Source organism: Candoia aspera, chromosome 4 (genome assembly GCF_035149785.1).
Source record: "Candoia aspera isolate rCanAsp1 chromosome 4, rCanAsp1.hap2, whole genome shotgun sequence".
NCBI lineage: Eukaryota > Metazoa > Chordata > Lepidosauria > Squamata > Boidae > Candoia > Candoia aspera.
Genome location: NC_086156.1, coordinates 69,092,201 through 69,117,025, shown reverse-complemented (window position 1 = coordinate 69,117,025; position 24,825 = coordinate 69,092,201). Strand labels below are relative to the sequence as shown.

The 24,825-nt window shown below is 36.6% G+C and overlaps 1 protein-coding gene across 4 annotated transcripts in view; it reads left to right on the top strand.

The window, feature by feature from the left end:
- The window catches only part of ANKRD17 (ankyrin repeat domain 17), a 123,820-nt gene extending 99,413 nt beyond the window's left edge, over positions 1-24,407 (top strand). For 3 of the 4 annotated variants that reach the window (XM_063300394.1, XM_063300393.1, XM_063300396.1), the window contains 14 exons: positions 559-734; positions 2,607-2,769; positions 3,808-3,903; positions 4,421-4,537; positions 5,552-5,723; positions 6,833-7,277; positions 8,354-8,509; positions 11,810-11,959; positions 13,082-14,745; positions 19,110-19,307; positions 19,842-20,093; positions 20,445-20,623; positions 21,192-21,356; positions 22,072-24,407. In XM_063300394.1, coding sequence (XP_063156464.1) covers positions 559-734; positions 2,607-2,769; positions 3,808-3,903; positions 4,421-4,537; positions 5,552-5,723; positions 6,833-7,277; positions 8,354-8,509; positions 11,810-11,959; positions 13,082-14,745; positions 19,110-19,307; positions 19,842-20,093; positions 20,445-20,623; positions 21,192-21,356; positions 22,072-22,131 — 3,993 coding nt within the window. In that variant the 3' untranslated portion in view covers positions 22,132-24,407. The remainder of the gene's footprint in view (positions 1-558; positions 735-2,606; positions 2,770-3,807; positions 3,904-4,420; positions 4,538-5,551; positions 5,724-6,832; positions 7,278-8,353; positions 8,510-11,809; positions 11,960-13,081; positions 14,746-19,109; positions 19,308-19,841; positions 20,094-20,444; positions 20,624-21,191; positions 21,357-22,071) is intronic. The other variant, XM_063300395.1, reaches the window with a different exon arrangement.
- The last annotated feature ends 418 nt before the right edge of the window (positions 24,408-24,825 follow it).

Below are 24,825 nucleotides of genomic sequence, written 5' to 3'. Positions count from 1 at the left end.
CAAGCTCAGGAACAGATATGGGTCTTTAAAGGAGCTGCAACAGAACAGTGAGTATGGCCATGCTGGATCCAAAGGACCTTTGCCCACTTCAGATCCAAATTTGTTTCTTTTGGACATGTTATTGTATAAAATGTTCTATCTGTGATCTTTTGCATAAAGAAAGATCATTTCGTCCTCATTCTACTTATAAAATTAAGATTTTTTTAAAATTAACTATTTAACAATCCATGCAAAATCTATTTCTTTTCTTGGTATTTTTCTTGTTGATATTATTCAGCTTTGGTGTCATTCTGTAGTAGATGTCCTGCCATTTATTCCTGATGCAGAGCCTCCCCCCCCCCAACCTCAGCCCTATGAATTATTCCAAACATTAATAATACATCCAGCTGGGAGTCAGAGAGCCTTCTTCCTTTTTATTTCTTTTACAGAGAACCATCATAGAAGTGAATAATGCTAATTTATACTCTAAAAACTAGAAATGGTTGTTTGTTTTACTGTTGCTTTAATTTTTTACACATTTCACCTGAGAAAACATATTTAATGCTATTGTCCATCTAGACTGGCCTGACACCATTAATGGAAGCTGCTTCTGGTGGCTATGCTGAAGTAGGCAGAGTTCTTCTCGACAAAGGGGCTGATGTAAATGCACCACCAGTCCCTTCTTCAAGAGATACAGCTTTAACCATTGCAGCTGACAAAGGACACTACAAGTTCTGTGAGCTGCTTATTAGCAGGTACTGTAGTTTACCTTCTCCTTAACAATCTGATTTCATCTCCTTGTGGAAGGAGGGCAGAATAGAAGGACTTTAAAAAACTGCCAATTTTAATTAAAAACTTTGCTTTAAGGATTCTTTGGGGAAGTAAATTTTCCAAATGAAACAATTACATTTGAAAAAATGTATACATTTTTTGTTTTAATGTAATATTTCCTACATAAATATTATTGCAGATCATGGAGGAAAATATTTTATCGGAAGACACACCATTCTGAGTATTAACTGTGGCTAACAGCTTGCACCCTTGTTTGTGAAACTAAGCCTATTAATTCCCTAACAAGAGCAGCACTGTTTCATATGTATCTCTTTAATCAGCCATCATTACATATACATTTCTGTTGTCTTTGGCAATTCTCAAAATGTGTGTGTATGGCTGCTCGAATGTGTCGTCTTTACAAGTTCAAAGACTATGCACTGTATAAATAAGCTGAACAGTAGTTTACATTAAGTGGGAACTAGGTGGCTTCTAAAAGCCATGATTAAGGACAGATATTTTGCCATTATTATATTAGCAGATTGATCATTAAGTGGTACAGCCATGACCTCGTGGTACTGCAACCAGGTAAAAGGTCTGATGGTGTGGGGCTATTAATTCCATAAAACGTTGAATATATAGTGGATAGTGAAGTAGCACATGTAAGACAGATTCAATTTCTGAGTCTAAACATAAGCACCTGTAGCATTCATACAAGAGTTTGAAATAGCTGCCCAGTGTTATCCTGATAGGTAGTATATTAATTTGTGCCAGAGTGAAAAGTATCCCGTATGGGGCATACAAAATATTATAAAAATATCTGGGGATTGTACAGGGAAGAAGAATAATAGACACTGGCTACATCTCTTTGGGGGCTCACCTGAAGTTGTGCTGCCTCAAATTCTGGCTAAAGCAAACCCTATGGGGATCCTGCCTTGTCTATCTTACCATGCTGGATTAGTACAACTTATCTTTGAGGAGTCAAATCAAACAGGACCTTCTGCATCTTTCTGTCCCAAAAATACTTACCCTTGGCTTGATAAAATGTTGGCTGAATGTAAGCTGAGGATTTGGGATCAAGACATACATACAGAGTATGTATATATAGTGAATGTTTGTCAAAATCAGAACATTGTCAAATGTCCTAAGAGAATAGTGAATATTTGACAGAATTGTGCAAATTAACATTAACCATTAGATGATTGTCAGTTACTTTACTATTATATTCATTCAGAATAACAAGTATGAATTTTGAATGTGGAATTGAATACAGGGTCTCACCTGTTCAGCCATCAACTTATAGTGACTATTATTAACAGAAATTTATCAGATATTTACCTTTTTTCACCAAGGGTTCCTATTTCAAAACAGGCCTGTTTCACTTTATTTACATTATTTTATTTGTAATATTTCCATTTTTTCATAATTCAAAACAGTCCCAAACTGGATTTTGGGTTTTGTAACATAAAAGAAAAAGATCTGTTAGTATAATCCTAGCTTATTTATCCCTCTTAAAGCAATAGCAATACCTGCTTGTATCAACAGGCCTGGGGGTCACAAGGGAATGGTAATTTGATTAAGTGGCTCCATGGTTTATAATCTTAACGCTCACTCTTAGCCTTTTACAATAAAATTATTTTTTATATTTTTGAATGTTTTTAAAATTGTTTTTTTACCATTGTTTGTACGCTGTCCAGAGTCACACTATGTGAGACAGGTGACCATATAAATATGATTGATTGATAAAGAAAGAAAGAAATAGCAGCAGCAGTCAAGCCTTTGGAAGAGATGTTGGGTGGGGAGAGAGATTATGTATTCCTTGTTGATTAATCAAGCTTTATTTCTTTTTTTGGTAGGGGAGCTCACATTGATGTTCGTAACAAGAAAGGAAATACTCCATTATGGCTTGCTGCAAACGGTGGTCATTTAGATGTTGTCCAGTTGTTAGTACAAGCAGGAGCAGATGTAGATGCTGCTGATAACAGGAAAATAACTCCTCTAATGGCAGCCTTTCGAAAGGTAAAAGTTCTTTATCTTTGTTTAACTGTCTGAAAATACAATGATTTCAGTACAGCGAGATCATCTATTACTGTCGGTAAGTTTGCTTGAACTCCAGCGTACTGAACAGGAGCAAGTTTGTGGAGGTATGAATTTAGAAAAAACAGAGGCATTGCCAACACAATCCTATTATCCCATTTCTGCTTGAGTTATACTGCACAGATTTTATAAACTGCTTATTATGTTTCCAGATAAAAGCATATGAAAAACCAGGTTGGCACAATATGCAAAAAAAAAGTTTTGTGTGTATTTTTATCTATTTATTCAAAAGAAAATAATATCCAAACAATGCTAGGTGAACAAAATGAACAGCATAGATTAAATGCAATTGTAATTTTCATCCCATTTTGGAATGATGGGTTAGTTTGATTTGTATCCTTATTCATATCTAAAGCCTGGTTTACAATTTTGAAAAAATAATCCTCAAAATTTAACACATATTTCAGTTGGATGGATACAGTTCAAAGTTGGTATAGTTTTACAGCCTCAAGGAAGGACATGACAATGTATTTTACCAGATGAATGCTTTGTTCCAAATTCCACTGCCAAAAGATTTCCATAGTTTTCTCCATCAATATTCCTATACTGGCAGTCTCTGAGTTATGCAAGGGTTTCATTCCAGGAACTTTGCTCTGTTTACAAGTTACAAATACCAGTAATTTTAAGTGTTATTGCAAATCTATTCATCTTTTCCTGTTCCACATGTTTGGAAATTAAGGGAAGTAGCATTTGTGTTTTCACTGAAGCTAAATCCCAAAGTCTTTATTCCTGCTCAGGCTCTATTTGAATGAGAATGATCCAGGAAAAGAGATCCTCCCTTGCTTATATAGATTTGCATACATATGTATCCATCACTGTACTGGGTAACTGAATTTATAGCAGAGGTTAGGAGGACATTTTGGTGAACTGTCATATACTTTTGGAATTTATTTTTCATGTCCTTAAATATTCAGTTTATTTTCACTTGAAAGAGGCTGATGTTGAAAATTTATTTCTTAGGGTCATGTGAAAGTTGTACGCTATTTAGTAAAAGAGGTGAACCAATTCCCATCAGATTCAGAATGTATGAGATACATAGCAACAGTTACTGACAAGGTAAGAATTACTTGTCACTCAAATTCTTCAGAATATTAGACAAAAAAGTATTCCACCATGGTTTCTGAAAACCATGCTAAACTCAGTCCTAGCATTTGCTTAGACTTTCTGTAGTCTTAAAGCCCTAATTTAGTTATAGTTGTATGAAGAATGAAAAAAATAAGCAAAAATAAATAACAGTAAATGTTTGTTCATTCATTGATATATCTTGAATGGAGCAGTATATAAGGATGTGAATCTGTTGCCAAGTTCTGTTTCGGATTTGCTCTGAAAAAGCTAGCAGTAGTATGGCTAGTGAAATATCTGCACATATCCGTTGTCTTATAAAGATTACATGAAAGTCGTATCATCACTTACTCAGTTAACTTCTTTTCATTGGCTGGTTGAATATCTTAACTTTCCCAATTCTTTGGATAGTTTGCACCATGAGCTTATTCCACTCCATGTCATTCTATGCCGTATTGGTCCAACTATTGGTGTTCATTCTTTCTTTTCTTCTTTTTTAATGCCACTTTAGGAAATGTTGAAAAAGTGCCATCTATGTATAGAATCAATTGTTCAAGCCAAAGATAGGCAGGCTGCAGAAGCAAACAAAAATGCAAGCATTCTTTTGGAAGAGTTGGATCTGGAAAAGGTAAGTAAACCCTTTTCTGAAAAGTTTTATATTTAGATTTGAAAGAGCAAACAGTGGTAGACTTAAGTTTAACTGGCAGGCCCTCTTAGGAATGTTACCAAAAAAGAGTGAATTCCCATCCACTCTGTCTGATCAACAAACAGCAGGGTGCTGCCATCCAGTCTAATTGTACTCTCTGACATTAACTACTTTCCATTTCAGTACTTTCGTTTGGAGACATTTGTTGCATAATTAGTATGGATTTTTATAAAGGACATAAATATTCTTAGGGAACAGTACTTGCAAGGTGTAATAGCACCTTCTCCAAGTAAGCCTTCCATCTGTATAGCAAATCTAAAAATTGCAAGGTTTATTTAGATGTTGTGATGGCTGTACTTGTGTCAAAATTGCTCCACTTTTCTAGATGTAAACCCAAAGCTATCGAATGTCCTTTCTCTTGGCATTATTTGAAAGAGGAACTTGTGGATGACCAATAGGAAGTCCTGGCCCAGAGTAGAATCACTGAGCCTGGGAATACAGTTTGAAATTCCTCTTTTAAAACACTTGCATCCTGGTTTTCTATAGTTGCTCATTCGTTCATATACAAAGATTTTGGTTGCTCAGAGCTTCCTCAGTGCCTATACAGTGGTGTTAAGTTTGTGAACCCTTTTGAATTTTCAGTATTTCTGCATAAATATGACCTAAAATGTGATCTGTTCCCTACACAAGTTTAAACTAGATAAAGAGAACCCAGTTAAACAAATGAGTATCAGATAAGCTTTAGGGAAGCTCCTATTTTTTCAGCTTATCTGCCTATCTTTCCCAACACACACACACACCTAATATGAATGTAAGGGACTACACAATTAATCTATATTGATAATAATTGAAATTTGTTGGAAGTGGTATATATGTGTATGTTCCTTACTTATCTCCCTTTCTAATTCTGAACCAGTCTTAACTCTTCAAGATAACAGCTCTATTTTTTTTTAACAGTTCTTCCTCTGATCACCTTTCTATTGATCTAATTTGCAGTTAAGAGAAGAAAGTAGACGGCTGGCACTAGCTGCTAAAAGAGAGAAAAGAAAGGAGAAAAGAAGAAAGAAAAAGGAAGAGCAAAGGAGAAAGTTAGAAGAAATTGAGGCAAAAAACAAAGAAAATTTTGAACTACAAGCTGCTCAAGAAAAGGAGAAACTAAAAGCTGAAGGTATATATTACAGCACTGGCATGGGGTAATTATAAGACTATTGTAGATGTCCCCTGCCATGGATGTCAAATAAAATTAGTTTAAAATGGCCAAAATCTCAGATCACCAAATCCCACAAGTTTTTGACTTTTCCATCCCAAATCTTGCAAGCTTTTAGGCAGAAACAGCAAAATCTCACGTGATCTTAGCCATAGTTCAGTGGATGCCATCTGCAGGCGTCTTCACAGGCCACAGTGCTTACAGGCTCTTTATTGCCTATCCGTAGCTGTTGAGAGTTAAAAGCTTTAGAGGAGGAGGAAGATGGTTTAGTGGACTGTGTAAAGGAAGAAGTAACTGCAGGATTAGAGTTACCATGCCCTTTGACTCAGAGCCCTTCGTTGTTCCTTGCCAAAGGAAATTTGTCATCTACTCTTACTCGTCACTTGAGTTACAAATTACTTATTTTTAAGTAATAATTAAATACTATGATCTTCACTAAATTAAATCATTTAATCAAATTAATGAAGCTATTCAATTAAAGCAAATTCCATACTATAAATTAATAGAGATTTTATGGATTTATATATTCTTTAACATCGTAGATTTATAAATAATAAATCTGCTGCATGCATTTCCCTTTTTAATCATTTTAAAGATGAAAGTGATTTCTGCAAAGAACTGATGTTCAAAATGAAGAAAATAGCCTTTCAGAATTGTTCTTGAAATTAGCATTAATGCGGTCTTTAAAAAACCACTTGGTTAATTCAAGTGCATTTCTTACTCATGCACTTTTTAAAGAGTTTTTGTTTGTTTGTTTGTTTGTTTGTATAATTAGGATTTTTTGTAGAGTCCTATAAAGGAAATTTGTCCATCAGCTCCCCAAATTCAGTTGTTGTTTCTCTGGATCTTTGTAAATTAGGTTTGTGTTCAAATACTCAGCTTTTAGAGGTGGAACAGTTACATTTATATGTTCACACATGAACCTATTTTATTAGTAAATAGGTATTAGGAAGCAAGATACTATTATAGTTCTCCATAAATGATTTGCATAGAAATATGTGGACCAGTACTATGATAAATACTTTAGGAATGCTTGGGCTTCAATCATTCTTCTTTTGTTTCTCAATTAGAAGAGCCGGGGGTCCTAACAGAACCCCCCAGTGCTACCACAACAACCACTATAGGTATATCTGCAACGTGGACAACTTTGGCAGGTTCCCATGGGAAAAGAAATAATGTCACTACAAGCAGCTCTAAAAGGAAAAGCAGGAAAAATAAAATCAACCAAGATACGGTTCAGATAATTTTTGATGATCAGCTTCCAATCTCCTACCCTCAACCAGAGAAAATAAATGGTGAATCAAAAAGCAGCAGTACAAGTGAAAGTGGTGACAGTGACAACATGAGGATTTCCAGCTGTAGTGATGAAAGCAGCAATAGTAATAACAGCCATAAAAGTGACAGCAATTCATCCACAGCAGTCAGTAATGCTCAGAACAACAAGAAGCAACCAGCAGTGCTTGTTACTTTCCCCAAAGAAGAGCGAAAACCAATGTCTAGCAAATCTTCACTCAAGTAAGCTTCTGTGGGTTCTATTGCCAAAATGACTGATAAATCCTAATCAGGTTCTAACTTCTCTGAATGTTTTGTTGGCTTCTGTTTTCTTTCCCTTGTGTTACTTTATCAATCAGAACTATGCAGTGTTTATTAAAAATGTTTCTGCTGCCTTTCTACCAAATAAGTTATTTAAGGATATTGTGAGTGCATTCTCGGAATCTGAGAAAGAAAAGGGGTTTTTCAAAACTTAGCAGACAAGGACCAGATGACCTTTCAGCCTTCAGTGAGGTATCAGTCTGGCCATTAGGGAATCTGTGAGAAAGAGGATCAAACAGCTCACAAAGACCTTGTCTTAGTGGGTTCACTAACAAAGGAGGGATGGGTATAATTATCTATTTTCCATGATTTTGGAAATAAACAAAAATTATCCTGATAATCAAAGGCCAGGTTACAAATAGGTCAAAACAGTGTTTGGATTCTGGATTTTATTTCAGTGCTTAAAATCTATCCATTGCAGGGTTTCTGATAGGAACCTTCTGGCTTGAAGGAGCGTATTTCCTAATAAATGATAACTTAATTTTAGAGGTAGATTGTGATGAAAAGTTGCATCTCATTAAATGGAAGCTATTAGATTTGTTTTGACCCTCAGGTGCAAGGCATATTTCAGTTTGCATATACAATTTGCAGGAAACATTAAACAGAACAATTAAAGTTTGTTCACATCTTGCTGTGCAGTTTGCTTTGGCATAGCTGTAATAATCATTTGCTATATTTTTCTATGTATCTGAGGTATGGAAACATGCATTACATTTAAGTATCAAAACTTACTTGTTCCATACAAATACTTTAATTGCTGTTAAAAAAAATGTGTGCTTTGTAACTGAAAATCAGACATTTTAGTATGTCATAGATTTAATGGGTATGTGTCCCAACTTAATTAGAGCAGATCTCTGGATATCAGTAGAATATGAATTTAATTTAACTGTCTTTTATTATTTGTCTTTAATATTTATCTGATAGAGATTATGTTAAGACACAGCTGTTTTTTTTCCTCTCTCTCTCTCTCCTACCTCTTTCTCCTGTTTACTTGAAAGGTTGTCAGAGGTTATTGGTGAAGTATCTGCTAATTCCTTATCTACTTGCACAAAGTCTTGTCCATCACCTCTGTCTTCTCCTAATGGAAAAATCAGCTTAGCTAGTCCTAAACGTGGTCAGAAGAGAGAAGAAGGGTGGAAAGAAGTTGTAAGAAGGCAAGCTAAATTTTATATTATAATAAATCTCCATTTTTCTTAAGGCTGTCTGCTTTAGAATATATATATTTTAACCTTGTTTAATTCTACTGACCAAATTAGTGATTATACAGTAGTAGCCTTCCTTATTTAATGTCCATGTATCTAATTTTAACATTTTCTCATAAGGATTGCTGTAAAATGTTCACAGTCTGAGAAATGGAATACAAATTCACTTCCTGTGCTGATGCCTTCTCTGTTAGACTAGATCACTTTCATAGCTAAAACCTAATAGAATACTTTATATTTGGTTTCATCTGAAGCTTGCTAACACTTCGGTACTGTTTTTAATGATGAAAAATGACATATACATTCTATCAATATGTAATAAAGGCTTCCTGAATGTGTGTCATACACTGCATATACTTCCTGGTTAGTGAGATGCTGGCAAAAGTATGTTGGCTTGCAGGGTGGTTTCTTAATGAATGATCCTTGCTTGCATAACCTAAGCATGCCTGGAGTAAAATTGGGCTTTGGTTACACTTGTGGCAAACTGGTTAAAATGTACCCAAACTGACTGGTACTGTTCTTACCATTAGCAGGGAATGTTGCATGTGACATAACTATGATTAAGGCTGGAACCTAGTCTATGCCTTCTCTGTCCTACTAAAAATATTATGTATAAGCCTTGATTAACTAAAACTATGGTGAGTAACAGAGGTCAATAATTACGGGTTCATCTGGTGATGGCAAAGAGCATGTATTAATGATTAGAAGAAAAAAAATAGGTATGTTCTGTGTTTGTGAAACTAAGAAAAGCAGGAAGCTTGAAAAAAATGTGAGTGGATTAAAATGGTCTGATTTTGTGGAATGGAGTTGAATACATTTAGGGAAGTGAAAGTATATGTGTAATTATGAATGGAAGGACTAAAATGTATGTCAGAATGTAGGAATGAATTGGTTTCCTCTGGGTTGTTGCAGGTGCATATGAGAGAAGGAAGTAATAGGTTGCTGGCCATTGCATGTAATACTGTAATAAATTATGATAATGGAAGAACAGGAGATGAGTTTTAGGAAAACTTATACAACATTATCAATAAATACAGTCCAGGGAAAAATTATTCTGCTGGATGACATGAATAAGGAACAGTTAAGATTTTTTTAAAAATGGAAAAAAGCAGAGTGACTTTGATAGAAACAGGTTCTTCTGGAAGTGAATGAGGAAGGCCCAGGAAGGAATCTCCAGTACAGTGAATAGAACTAAACATAAAAATTATTAAATGATTTGGAATGAAACTGCATTAAGGGGATGCTCATGGGAGTATTTTAGAGATTTGTATGGGAATAGTGATAAATTGAATTGGAAAATTGAAATGAACGCTATAAATATTAGTGTATAAGAAAAGTGGATGAAGAGAAAGATATAAATAGTCAGAATGTTGAAAAATAGTAAGGATGCAAGTATAGATGGTGTACCTGGAGAAATGTTAAAATATGGATGTGGTTTGCTTATAAAGTGACTGTGTGAGTTTATCTTTTGTGATGATGGCATCTGTACCTGAGGATTGGAAGACTGCCATACTGTTCCTCTATATGAAAGTACCAAATTTTGCCTAAGTGTACCTGGGAAGATGCTTTGCAGAATTCTGATTGAAAAGAGTACAAGACATGACAATGAACAAAATTAGGAAACTACACATGGCTTTATGTTTGGCACAGGCCATGCAAACCAGGTTTTTCTTTTCAGTGTGTTATTAAGAAATGTATGAATGAGAGACAGTTTATTGTACCTTAGTTGATTTAGAGTCAGCACATGATGGAGTGAATAGGCTTCAGTTATGTTTTGCACAAATGTGGCATTGGTTGGTTGTTGAATGTTATAAGACAAGTAGATGATGGAAGTAAAGGATGTATGAGAATAAATGGAATGCCTGGTGAATGTTCAGCATTGAGCAAGGAATAAGACGATGTGTAATGTACCCCTGATTACTTAATATATTTAGATGATATTAGAGGTGTGTTGGTTGGGGATGTTAAAATACATTTACTTTTATATGCAGATGAAGCTATTTTGCTGGCTAAGGACCTAAACAATTTGCCGTGAATGTTAGATTATATGATCTAATGAAGAGTATGGATCTGAAAACTAATGTATAAAAGACCAAAGTAGCTGTGTTTGACTTGGAAATTGGGCTGAACAATTCCACATTATTCATAAATAGTGAAAAACTAGAGCAAGTAGATGAATCTATGTACTTTGATAGAATATTTAAGAAAAATGGGGAAATGGCTAGACAAATTGTAACACATTCAAATGCTAGTACAGAGTTTCTCAACCTTGGCAGCCTGAAGATGTGTAGACTTCAACTCCTAGAATTCCCCAGCCAGCATGGGTAATAGTTATAGATAGTGAGTTATATGTGACTTGTTGCAAGGAATGAGTGTTGAAAGCAGCAAAATAACTTCACATAAGAACATGGTCTTGCTCACTTTGTTATATGGAAGTGAGAATTCAGGATGTTGGGAGAAACATAAAATAAATTGAATGTAGAGGGAATGGGGTACTTCAGAAGTGTGTAGTAAAACAAGAAGTTATAGGGCCAAGAATGAATGGCTGTTAAATAAACATGGTCATAATACAAAAGTGAATGAAAGAAATTTGTTGAGGTGGTTTGGTCAAACCAGATAATGATTAAAGGTAAGTTGCAAAACCTATCATATAAAGAAAAAAACAAATAGGTCAAGAGACAGGGTAAGGCAGAGAAAGATGTGGTTGGGTAACATTGATAAGATCTCCAAAAGGAGAAAGGTAAGAAGTTTAAATAACAAAAGGCAATGAATGGTTGTGGTAGCAGTAAAGATGACTTGCCAGGTTAGAATGTTATGGATTGATAAGAGAGTGGTATATACATATGGTAGGGGTTGGTATAAATGACTTTTTGTTACGTTTCAATTTGCTTTTCTTATGTTTCTTTGGCTATTCCTTACTCCTTTTGTGCTTTCAGCACAATGTTGCTGACTCAGAAAATAAATAGTGAATGGTTATTCAAGCAACTTATCTTGAAACACAGTCTCCAGTATTAAGGGAATGGTATGGCATATCTTTGCACTTAGGAGCTGGCTAGAAATGACAATTCCTTAGTGTATAAAAATGCCTTTCCAACTTTCTAAGTAATCATCTTTGACCTTAAAACTTCAGTAATTTTATGACATGGCTTTCATGTCAGAGGGTATTGTTTTTGGAAAAAAGAAAACATAGTCCTGCTTTACACTATCTTGAGTTTACTGTTCTATTTAATCTTCCTGTCCATTTGTTTTTAGATCAAAGAAGGTTTCTGTTCCATCAACTGTTATTTCCAGAGTAATTGGAAGAGGTGGTTGTAACATCAATGCTATCAGAGAATTTACTGGAGCACACATAGACATTGATAAACAGAAAGATAAAACAGGAGACAGGATCATTACAATAAGGTAAATACCCAGGAACTACTTATTTTACTTACAATAATTTGCTTGGCTTATTTCACTACTTAGTTGCTAAATACCTCAGGTGGGCATATGCACATATGCATATATATATATATATGCATATATGTGTGTGTGTGTGTGTGTGTGTGTGTGTGTGTGTGTGTGTAAATAAAATCCCTTCTCACCCCTTCGGCTGGTATGTGTCTTCCTTAACCTTGAGCCCTCTACCAGAGGCCTGGGAGTCTGAGGGTTCTGCGCAGTGTCTTAGCTGTTCCTAGCACTGCACTTTTCTGGACAGAGAGCTCTGAGGTTGTTCCTGGGATCTGTTGGAGCCACTCTCCCAGTTTGGGAGTCACAGCCCCAAGTGCCCCTACCACCACTGGGACCCCTACCATATGTATATGTATATGTGTATATATGTGTGTGTGTGTGTGTATGTATACGTATATGTATATGTATTTAATCTATTCAGTTGTGTCTGATTCTCAGAAACTGCCAGGACAAGTCCCTAGAGTTTTCTTGGCAAAGTTTTTCAGAAGTGGTTTACCATTGCCTCCTTCCTAGGGCTGAGAAAAAGTGACTGGCCCAAAGTCACCCAGCTGGCTTTGTGCTTAAGGTGGGACTAGAACTCACGGTCTCTCGGTTTCTAGCCTGATGCCTTCACCACTACACTAAACTGGCTCTCAGGCATACGTTAAGTGACAGATTTCAGCCACAAAATGTTACAGTATATTCTTACCTTCTTACAGTAAACCTTCTGCCAAGAATTCTAGTTAGCCAGATAGCTGTGCTTTCCTAGAAAATATGAGAGATTCAGGGAGCACATTTCATTCAGTTTTCCTTTAATTTTGGCCTTTCATTTTTTCCTCTGTTTTCCTGAGACACTGAGTACCTTTTTCTGTATTGCACTTCAATGTACCTAGGATTCATCTGAGTATAATCTTATTTCTAATTGCCTTTATTTTGGTTCAAGTCCTGTTGGCATTCAACCATCTGAGTTCACTATTAGAGGGAATTGTAGCACAAATATAGCTATTTATCAAGTAATTAAATTTCCTTTCTTCAAATATTTAAAATTTAAGTGTACCTGATTTTTTAAAAACTATCCTTATGCATTTGTTATAGGGGAGGCACAGAATCAACACGACAAGCAACACAGCTTATAAATGCTCTGATTAAAGATCCAGATAAGGAAATTGATGAGCTCATTCCAAAGAATCGTTTGAAAAATTCTGCAGCCTATCCCAAAACAGGAACATCACCACATGCCACTGCTACAACTGTTCACAATTCTGTAGCTGGGAACAAAGTCACCACTTTAGCAATATCGTCGTCATCTCAGATCGCTACAGCACTCTCTGTGCCTGGAATTTCATCAGCATGTACCCACAAAGCAGTGAAGAACCCAGTGAATAATGTTAGGCCTGGATTTCCAGTTTCTCTACCATTAGCATATCCTCCTCCCCAGTTTGCACATGCATTGCTTGCAGCTCAGACTTTCCAGCAAATTCGTCCGCCAAGGTTGCCCATGACCCATTTTGGAGGAACTTTCCCACCAGCTCAATCCACTTGGGGTCCTTTCCCTGTTAGACCTCTGAGCCCTGCAAGAGCAACCAACTCACCTAAGTCTCACACCGTGCCTCGCCATAACAATCAAAACAGCAGTGGTTCTCAGGTGAATTCTGTGGGTTCTTTGACTTCTAGTCCAACAGCTACCACAAGCTCAGCCGTGTCTACTGTGCCTGTTTCTTCTGCAAATGGCAGTCCCAACTCTCCCTCAGTGAGAAGGCAACTGTTTGTCACTGTGGTGAAAACATCCAGTACTACCACAACAATTTCAACCACAGCAAGCAACAACAGCACAACACCAACAAATGCCACATATCCTTTTCCTACAGCCAAAGAGCACTATCCAGTTTCATCCACTTCCTCCCCTTCACCACCAGCGCAGCCAGCAAAGATTTCTAGAAATAGTCCTTCAGAAAGTGCAACAAATTCTCCAAGCAAAGGGGTGTCATCTTCCGAACAGGAAGTAGGCAGTCCACCAGTTGTGGAAACAGCAAATTTGGCCAACAACAGGCAGTCAAATAGTGGTTCTGTTGGCATTCCCTCAGAACATCTTGGTCAGCCACAGTCTCTTGGGCCTCTTTCCCAAGAAGCAAGGCCACCTTTACAGCCTCAGGTTCCGACACAAGATCCTCGTATGGTCGTACCTCCAAATTTAGCAACAGTGAGTTGTTCTGCCCCGATAGTTACTCCTGCTAATGCTTCAGCGAACTCTCCAGCAAACTATCTTTTGCCTCAGGCTTCAGTAGGATCTACTCAACCTTCTGCTCCAGCTAAAATGGAAAATGTCTCTGTCAGGCTACCTTCCCATGGAACTAATCCTGTGCACAAGAATTCAGCTCCTCTTCAGAATTCTACAGTTGCTGTCCTTAATATCAGCCACATAAAAAGACCCCACAGTGTTCCTTCTTCAGTTCAACTTCCTTCTACCTTAAGTACTCAGAGTGCTTCTCAAAATTCAGTCCATCCCACAAATAAATCCATGGCCACCAATTTCAGTGCTGCTTTACCATTTGGGCCATTTAGCACACTATTTGAGAATAACCCTCCCTCAGCACATGCATTCTGGGGTGGATCTGTCATGTCATCTCAGACAACGCCAGAATCTATTTTGTCTGGAAAGTCTTCATTTCTGTCAAGTTCAGATCCACTACATCAGTTAGATACTTCCAAAGCCCCAGGGTTTAGACCCCCAATGCAGAGACCAGCTCCAAGTCCCTCAGGTAAATATAAGCTCCACTTCTTTCTTTGTTTGACACTATGCAGTATTATCAGCCACACAATATGTATTAGTCTCTAGTGTTTTCATTATTAGATGCCAAGGACTGCAGTCAGATTGGTGTACAGTCTTTCTTATTGCCATCCTGAACAATGGGATGACTTTTTAGCTGTGCATGCAGATAACCAGGCTTATTTTCTAAAAGATGTAGCTCTAAAATGGAGCATGAGATAAATATAACTGCAAAAGGATTTTATTCTTTCGCTCACCTCAGGTTAATTACTTAATCCCCTAATCTTAAAGGTGTGACTTATTGAGCAGTGAGTTATATTTCTAGAGTATGTTTAGTATGTTTACTTCCCAGAAAGCTTTCAGCTAACAATCATGCTATGTTTTTAACAGCCAAAGCACATGAATTATATTGTAAATCTCTAGCTGAAGGACTATTTATTTAGTAAACTTCAATCTGTTAATAAATATTGGGCTGTTACTTGAAAACAGATACAGGGAAAAATCGGCAGAAAATAAGTTACAATAATTATAATCAGATTTATGAAAAATACAGTTTGAAACATTGTGAGATCTCATACAGCTATACAGGGAATTTTTTTAAAAAACTAGTGATATTGGCAAAGCATTATGGATAATATAGATCAATCTCACTTGTTTGGACCTGTTAGATCAATCTACCCCAGGAGACTAATGACCCTGATGGATTCAGAGGGAACTTGAGGTTTTTCCTGGGGATTTGGTGGATAGTTTGAGGCCTTAACTCCACCTTGAATGAATATTTGACAAGGACCATGGATGGGACTGAGTCTTTGAGGTTTCTCCTATTTGTTGATCCTAGGGGACTCCCTGGTTTTCCGAGTAGCTTTGGGAGATGAAACGAGGGAATGAATGCCTAGAGAGCCGTTGGAAAAAAGATGAGTGTTACTAAGCCCATTTAACAGCCAACATTAAAGATTACATTGTGGCAATAAGATTGGTAGAAGTAACTACTTTTCTGCTCTTACCGCATCCCCAGGTAGCTGGCCAGTGGCTCTGTTTAAAGTGATCACTGCTGGGGAGGAAAAACCAATGTGAACATCTACAAGGCTGCTGTGAGGAATATACTAGGCATCTGACAGATAAAGTAACTTGGATGCATTCTGAGTTAGACTCCAAATGGGCAGGTACAGTTAAGTTGACTGAGACACAGTCTTGTCCTGTCCTGTTACCTGGAAAGTGTTTGATCCTCTGACTCCTGAGGAAGTTGACAGGGTACATGGGACTGTTAACCTAACTACCTGTTTGTTAGATGCATATCCTTCCTGGTTGGTTAAGGCCAACCAGGAGATGACATGTAGTTTGGTGCATGCAGCCATGAAATCATCCTTGGAGGAGGAGGTGTTTCCATTTGCCTTGAAGGAAGCAGTGGTGCACCCTATCCTCAAAAAGTCATTGCTGGTCCCAACAGTTCTGGACAATTTATACCTAGTCTCCAACCTTCCCTTTTCCCTTCAGAGGACCCTGGAAGAAGCAGTTGATCTGGACCCATTTCAGCCAGATTCAGGCCAGGACGTAGTACAGAGACGGCATTGATCATATTTCTTGATTACCTGTGGCAGAGCCAGGATGGGGGTAGTGCATCCTGGTTCTCCTTGATATCTCAGCAGTTTTTGATACCATCAATTGTCATATCCTTCTCAAACAATTATGGGGACTGGAAGTGATAAGCACAGTGTTGCGGTGGTTCTCCTTTTCCATGTCAGAGGAGAAGAGGTTGAGCCTGAAACACCTGGTTTATGGGTTCCCACCCCTTCTGTTTAACATCTGCATGAAGCCGCTGGGTGAGGTTGTCTCCCATTACAGGAACAGGTGTCATCATTATGTGTCATCATTATGTGAATGATTCATGGTTCCACTGCTGCTGGGGGCTTATTATCTTTAATTAAAGGTAATTCCATTTTTAATTAGGTGCATTTAATCTTCTGTGTGTAGTCATTGGGCCTGTGATGGTGCTGTTGGTGTAAATTTGGCGGCAAAGTAGATACCTGGGTTTGTGGCAGAGTCTAGTTCCCATGTTAGCACCATTGTCCTGTTGTTTCTTGTACCTTGTGAAAATCTGCTTCGGTTTCACTTCAGTTTGGGTGGTTGTCTGTATGTGAGATGGGCCTGCCTGTAATGGTATGTGGGATTAATCTTGAAAGACCAGAGGAAGAGCCATAGACTAGACTGCAGTGAGACAAGCAGTAGCTGAGTCCACAGACGGAATGGGGCATGGCAAACTTCTCAGAAGGGACCCTCTCTAGTTTCTTGGATTGTAAAGGCGAGGGGGGAGAGATGTACTTTCAGACTTGCAAGATTCTGTTAATGTAGCCTTACAGTAAAGTTAGACCTAGTACTTCTGGGTGTGCTTCTTGTGTGGACTACCTCGCAAAGCTAAGAAGGTGCAATGTCATTGTCCAATATGGGTTGTGGCTTATTAATAATGCATTTAAATGGAGCTATAGCTGTGAGCTATAGGTGACAATCAGTGGTATTCTGTTGTTGTCTTGGTAGTCAATCTTTTAGTAGATCCTCCCTCAGAATTGATCTGGCTGTATTAATTAATCTATTGATCTTGTACCGTGGGTAGTTCTGTTTGCTGAATGTCTGGGTTAATTCCATCAGTTGAGTCTGTCAAGTGGGTCAGAAGATATATGATTATATTGTAAAGCCTGGCCATGTATGATAGATGTAATGGCCTGTTATGGATGAAAACATGTATTATGATCTGTAGGTTTCCTGTATAATGTGTTTATTTGTCCATTGTGTAATTATACCATAACTTTATTTATTTATGTATTTATTTGTTTGGCAAATGTATATAGCTGCCCATCTGCCAAAAGGAATTCTATCAAGGAAGGGGACTTGTTCTGTAGTTAGGTCAAGGCTGAGGATGATGGTGGGATGGAAGTCATTGAGATCATGATGGAATTTGATTGATCATTTCCATAGGTCCAGATAATAAAATTGTCATCAATGAATCTCAAATAAAGGAGGGGTTTCAGGGGGTAAGAGTTGAGAAACCATTAAGGTCAGCCATGAAGGTGTTGGCACCACTGATTTGCAGATATCTGGCATGTTTAAAGCTGTTACGAGTACGAAGTCACACAGTCTGGTAGCAAAGTGTGCTGTATTGATGTCAGTGATGATGTTCTTGATGGCTTGAATTCCATGATTTGAGGGGATATTAGTACCGGCATGCCAAAATTATAGGTACCCCTCCACTTTTTCCCAAAGAATCCCAATTTGCTAGGAAATAAGTTGAAACGGACACAAGTAAATTGCATCCACCATTCTTTATTCCATTGTGATGGTATGTGGGGATGACCTTGGGAGACTGGATGAAGACCCCCAGCCTAGGCAATGGACTGATAAGAGCCAGTTTATTTATTTATTATTTTTATTTCAAATTTCATCACCACCCATCTCACTCAAAGAGCAGTTCAGTCTGCAGTTCGGGGAAAAGAATGGGAAGCATTTCAGAAGAGACATACTCTAGTTTCCTGGGGACTAAAAGCAGAGGAGGGAAGAAATAATTTCAGTCTTGCAAGATTCTGTTTAATGTAACCTTACAATAAAGATAGTGCTGATGCTTCTAGTTGTGCCTCTTGTCTGGACTACCTTGAAGGGCTAACATCCATAGTACAGACACTTTGTTTTTGACGTATGGAACATATTCTTGTAAAACTATAAAACAAATGAAAATGGCATGGACATTAAAAAAATGCAATTAAATATTTTTGGCAGCAGAAGCAAAAAAAACAACAACCCCCCACTAAATATTCAATAGCATGTCAGGCAACATCTGGGACATCATAATAAAACTCACTCCAGTAATAATGTTTCAGGAAGTTTGAGAAATTTCAGTTTCCTGCTAATGCTGAACCCTGTCTAAACCAGTAAACATTTTAGAAAATGAAACAAACATTTTTCCATTCCTAGCCACAATTTAACAAGCCAAAATTAATACAGTTCTGTTTTATGATTTATCAGTTTGCAATATGTTAATGCAGTTTTAATCAGTAACTTGCATTGCAAAATTCTTTTAAAAACCACAAAGCAAGGATATATTTGCTCAGATATTTCAGGAAGTGAAAATGTGGTTGATTTGTTAAAGTTTACTGATATATTTTAAAATGTAAGTAGGTTTATGTGGTCGTCATCCTCTTGATACAAGTAGATAAACTGATTTGTTGGTATGTATAAAATTCACACTAAAATTCAAAGAGCATTTTAGTAATATTAATATTACTGAATAAGCAAATTGTGTTTTATGCTGATACCAGCATTCATGTACCATTGTTCTTGGAAACTAATGTTTTGCTCATAATTTTATAGGTATTGTCGGCCTGGATTCACCTTATGGTTCTGTTACACCTCCTTCTACACATTTGGGTAACTTTGCCTCAAACCTTTCAAGTGGCCAAGTATATGCATCAGGAACTGCTCTTGGAGGAGCACCAACAGCTGCTAATTTTAGTAGACAGCATTTTTCCCCACTCAACTTACTGCCTCCATGTTCCTCTGCATCAAATGGTGAGGGTTTTGTTGCATTAATGTAATAGTGCATTCAAATAAGTTGGAGTTCCTGGCAGATTCCTAGTCATAGAGAAGAGTAGAATAAAGCTAGTTGACTTCTATTCTGATAATAACTACAGTTAAGTTTTAATAACAACCTACAGCATATTTCTGTAGTTGCTTTATTTTAGTTTTCTTTCCTGAGAAGTCAGGTAAGTTGTAGAGTTTGCAAAAATGCACTCTGACAGAAAAGTCTCTCCAATGGCTATTTCTATTGTATATTTGCCCTAGAGAACCTATTATAAAAATTACAAGGTGTCGCTTCAGTGTTCAAGCCATATCTAGTCTCTGATATCAAAATTTATCCCAGTTTGTAACTTATTATTTAATTATTATTTGGAATTAAAATAATTTAATTATTTAATTCATGACATTTCAGCCGTTCACGTTACTCCTTTTACTGAATCTGGGGTAAAAGCATGTATTAGAAAGGCTGTCTTGAAATATTCACAGCAAATTCACATCTTCACATATATATATATTTGTTTTTAGAGCCATCTGCTCAGCCAGTGACTGCTGGAGTGAGAGCACCATCTCCAACCCCTTCAGCGGTTTCCCTCGGGTCAGAAAAGCCCAGCAGTGTGTCTCAAGACAGAAAGGTTCCTGTTCCAATTGGAACTGAGCGTTCTGCACGTATCAGGCAAACAGGAACGTCTACACCTGCTGTTATAGGGAGTAACTTAGCCGCTCCCGTTGGTCATAGCGGTATATGGTCTTTTGAAGGAATAGGAGGAAATCAAGGTGGTATGTATTGCCTTGCATACACTTAACTAGTCATTTCCCAATAATGTATTATCAGAACAAGTTGTAGAAACGGAACAACGTAAATGTCAAAATAGATGTTTCTCCCAGAAATGCTAGTGTTGACTTTCTGTATCCCTTTATTAAATAACTGATTAATGCTATTTCCATTTTACTAGTTATTAAATAAAGTCCTACTTTAAAAACTTAACTTTTAAACCTTACCTTGACCTGTTAATTGCAGCTAAATAAACAAAGTGCCCTTTTCTTGAGTTTTTAGATCATGGTACCAAATATTAGAAACCCAGTGATAACATAGATAAGAATGTGCTAATAATTATATCCATTCCTTAGATAAAGTAGATTGGTGTCACAGTGGAATGGGAAACCATATGATTCACAGGCCAATGTCTGATCCAGGAGTATTCTCACAACATCAGGCAATGGAGAGAGACAGCACAGGAATTGTAACTCCTTCTGGTACATTCCATCAGCACGTTCCTGCAGGATACATGGACTTCCCTAAAGTTGGGGTAATCTTCTAACATTTAAATCATCAGCAAGGTTTTTGTTTTTTGTTTTAAATGTATTTCCTGTTTAAACATTTTTAAACACATTTTAAGTTTCAATTGGTTTTGCTATAATAATTGGTATGTCCTTATTTTTGTTGCTCCCAATGTATCTAGAAAAATCTTCAGTAGCTAGGAAATGAACACACACCAATTACTCTGGTAATATTTAAATCTTTCTTAGACATTCTGTCTTCCGTTCTTTCACCTTTCTGGAGATATATTTTGGTCATCTTGCATATATCAAGGAGTAATTTTATAAAAACATTCCCATGTATGGATATATAGTATGTATTTTTACACCTTTTGTATATTGCCCCAATTGCAAAACTGGGAGACATTAACTTAGAAATTCTCAAGTTTTTAGCACACATAATATAAATTAAGAACATCAGATTATAGATAATTTATAATACAAATTTCTCTTGAAATATGTATATATTTACAGCTTCAGGAATAAAATAGCTTTTATTGCTCTATGAAGAAATATAAATAAAATACATTGAATAAGTCATTATTCTGTTCTTGACAGGGCATGCCTTTTTCAGTGTATGGGAATGCAATGATTCCTCCTGTTGCACCCATTGCAGATGGTACTGGAGGGCCCATATTCAATGGACCTCATGCTGCTGACCCATCTTGGAATTCACTGATAAAGATGGTTTCAAATTCTGCGGAGAATAGCGGTCCCCAGACAGTAAGTATCAAAGACCTTTGAGATAGGTCTTTACAGATGACTGTTCCATTCCGTACTGGAAAAAGGGAGGTTTAATTATTCCCTTTGTCTCTTAACAGTGTCTCAGCCTTATTTTTAGTTTGCCTAGTTCCTAAACTACTATAGTTAATAACTCCAGTGACAGATTGTGGATGACATTTGTAAGTGGCACATATATTGCCCAGACAACAATATTTATGTAATTGTACCAACAATCTGAAAAATTGAGGCAATTTAGTTTGAGCTAATAATGCATAGTTTCATCTGGCCATTTTGTGCAAGTAGGTAAAATGGCTAGAGAAGAATGAAGAGGGGGATTCAGGTGAGAAGGGAATAGGGTGCTCTGACAGCATAAAACCCCTGTCATTTGACTCTTAATATTTGATACTTTTTGATTTTGGGGACCTTTATTAAGCACCAATTTTAGCCCAAGAGTTAATTTCTTATTGGTGATGAATACTGTGTTTTTCTTGAACAGATAAAAGTGGTAGTCATATTTCACACAATGGTGCACAAGTAGCACAGATATTATTCTGAAAATGGATCAAAGGGACTAAGAACATTCCATGTTTATATCTTACTTAAAAGAGTAACCAGTTGAGATTGTTTACTTATGTAAGTGGGAATTAAACAATTATTCATATATATCTGACAATGAAAGCTCTGCATAGCTTAAAACCTTTGCTCTCCTCCTCAGGTTTGGACTGGAACATGGGCACCACATATGAGCAGTGTGCATATGAACCAGCTTGGTTGAGTGAGGATCACTTTTGATAGCCTGAAGATTTCTTTTTGGCTTAGAGGAGACTACAGATGGCAGAAGCAGTTCTCCTCAGCTCTCAGATCATTCTTCGGTTGTATTGGACTGAAGTGTGTAGGCTTTTGCAGAAGAACATACTTACACTTTTCTGTGAACATTGTGACTGCCCATTCCCTTCCACCATATGGTTCATCTTAGCCTCTCTTAGGTTCATTTTCTTTCACCCTTGATTATTATTAATTTTGGACATAACTTTCTGTTGAAGCTGTTCTTTGGCTGGTTGGTTTTTAGTACTGTAAGCTGCTTCTGGGCATACACAGAAATTTAGCAAAATTATGTAAACTTGATCCTGACGTTTTAGAATGGCAGATAAATGTACAATTGTTTACATAACAGAAATGGCTAAGCAGAAAGTAAATCTTTTCAGTATGTCAGTATAGAGGCTCAACTTCAATGTGACAGATGTATCTTCATATACAGCAGTCTGGATGTTTTCTTCATACATTAAAATATTAATAAGCATAACTTTTCTAGTTGTGTAATTTTAAGTATGCATAAAATGGGCATTATTTGTGGGTTTCTTCCATAGCCTTATAGTATGTTTATACCATGGAATTTGGTATTTATTCATTATAAATTTAATTTTATGAATGGAATATGAAGTTTATGCAAAATTCTTCCCCAACTACTTTATAAATGTTGAATATGTCAAAACCACAAACGCAAATCTTTAATCTTCACATTTAGGCACTTTCAAAGCTCCTCCCCACCCCCCACTTCCAAGATTATTAATAAATTTCAGTGTTAAGATATGTGGCAACTCTACAGAGTCTAACCAGATTTCTACAAAGATGGGTTAATAAAATGACTGCCTGCAACAAGCTTGAGTATAGTCTTCCTTAGCTTTCAATTCTCTATCACATTGTTACTGGCAAGGGTTTTTTTGTTTCAGTCAGCCAGAATGAATTGAGCATTGTCATCTGCTAAGAACTTTATTGATAGAAATGTCTCAGAAAGATTCAGAAGACACTGGAGTATCATGCCAAGGAATAATCTATTCTGAAATTAATTTTTGGTAGGTTTATTTGCAAGATTCCAGATCAAAATGTATAATGTGACATCTTGGATTACTTTCACTGCCTAAAAGATAGCTGAAAATAGAATACTAATTGGGAAAGAATCTGTTCCAATCTACAGCAGATTTTAGAAGTGCCTGTGGCAGGTGGTGACGACTAATTATCTTTACTAAATAATGGATATGTCTGTGAGTGTGTGGTATGTATTTTTAAATTTTATAAGCTGATCTATACTCATGGCTAGTATTGCATGTTAGAATACAAACAGTCCAATGTCTCTTTCCTTTGCTAGTTGGAAGAAAATGAACTGTTTAATGTTACAGTAGCACTTGTTTCTCATATGGAATTATACTGCAAGCCTCTACATATCTTTCCATAAGTAAGTGCCACTGAATTTACTGTCACTTACTTCTGCAGAAATAATAGCCTTAGTGGCTCAACACAAAGCTTAGACAAGTAAAAGTAGGATTACCTAGACCAGCTCAGTTTTTTAGTGACAAAACAGGAGTTCTAAAATGCTGTTTCATGTGTAAAGCCAGCAAGAAAAATGACTTTCCCAAAGAACCCTGCAGCCTTGTAAACGCAAATTTAGAAATGTTGAAAGGCTCATGAATAAATAAGACTGCCTGTGTACATGCCCTCTATTGGTGCTCTTAAAATAACCTTTCTATTATCATTTACTATTCCTATTGAAATATTTGAAATTGGTTGTAGCAAAAGGAATGTCTAACCAAATAGCTGTTGATGGAAAGGTGGAAAACAAACCTAATTTTCAGCACTTTAATGGGTGGGGGAATAATGCTATTTGAATATTTTATATAACATTTGCAACTATCTTTAGTTTATGCTTCCTACAACTAATTAGGATTATTTTTGCTTCCTCAAAATAATCCTTCAGCAGAATAGTTGCTGCTTAATATTTATTACAATAAAATATATTGTCAGGTTCAGCTAAGTTTCCTAGGATGTGGTTTCTTATTAAAGTGATCTGTATTTTGTTGACTTGAAAGCAAAAATGTTGATAGAACAGATTGAAACACTCCATGTCTTGTTTATGAAATAAGGCTTGTCAAATTAAAATACTGGGAGGGTGGATGCTAGAAGTCTGTATTAGGAACATTTTTGGAACACTTTTTATATTTCAAATGTAATGCATACTTGACCAATAAAGACAAGGAACATGTTCTTTTTTTGAGACCTTCTAGGTCTTTATTTTAAATACACACACAAACTACCTGCAGTGTATATAGGTAGGTATACATTTATTTGATTTAGGTAATAAGATGATTCATGGAACAAATGATCCTTGGATAGCTCAGTATTTAATTCACAGGATTTTAAATATGGAAAAACCATCCTACTCCATTCTTCACATAAATCTGAATGCTAGTCTTACCTGATGTACAGTCCTGGTCCTCAAAAATTCTTTTATATATAATGGATAAAACCCAAGGTGTATGTGTAATCTAAAGTAGATTAGCCATAGTTGCATACAGAAGCAAAACCTGATGCTTAATTTTCTTCTTTTTGAACTGCAGAACCTCATATCATAATCACAAACCATCTATAGCATTCTTAATACAAATAGCCTGAACATCTCTCTTACTGGGCTTTT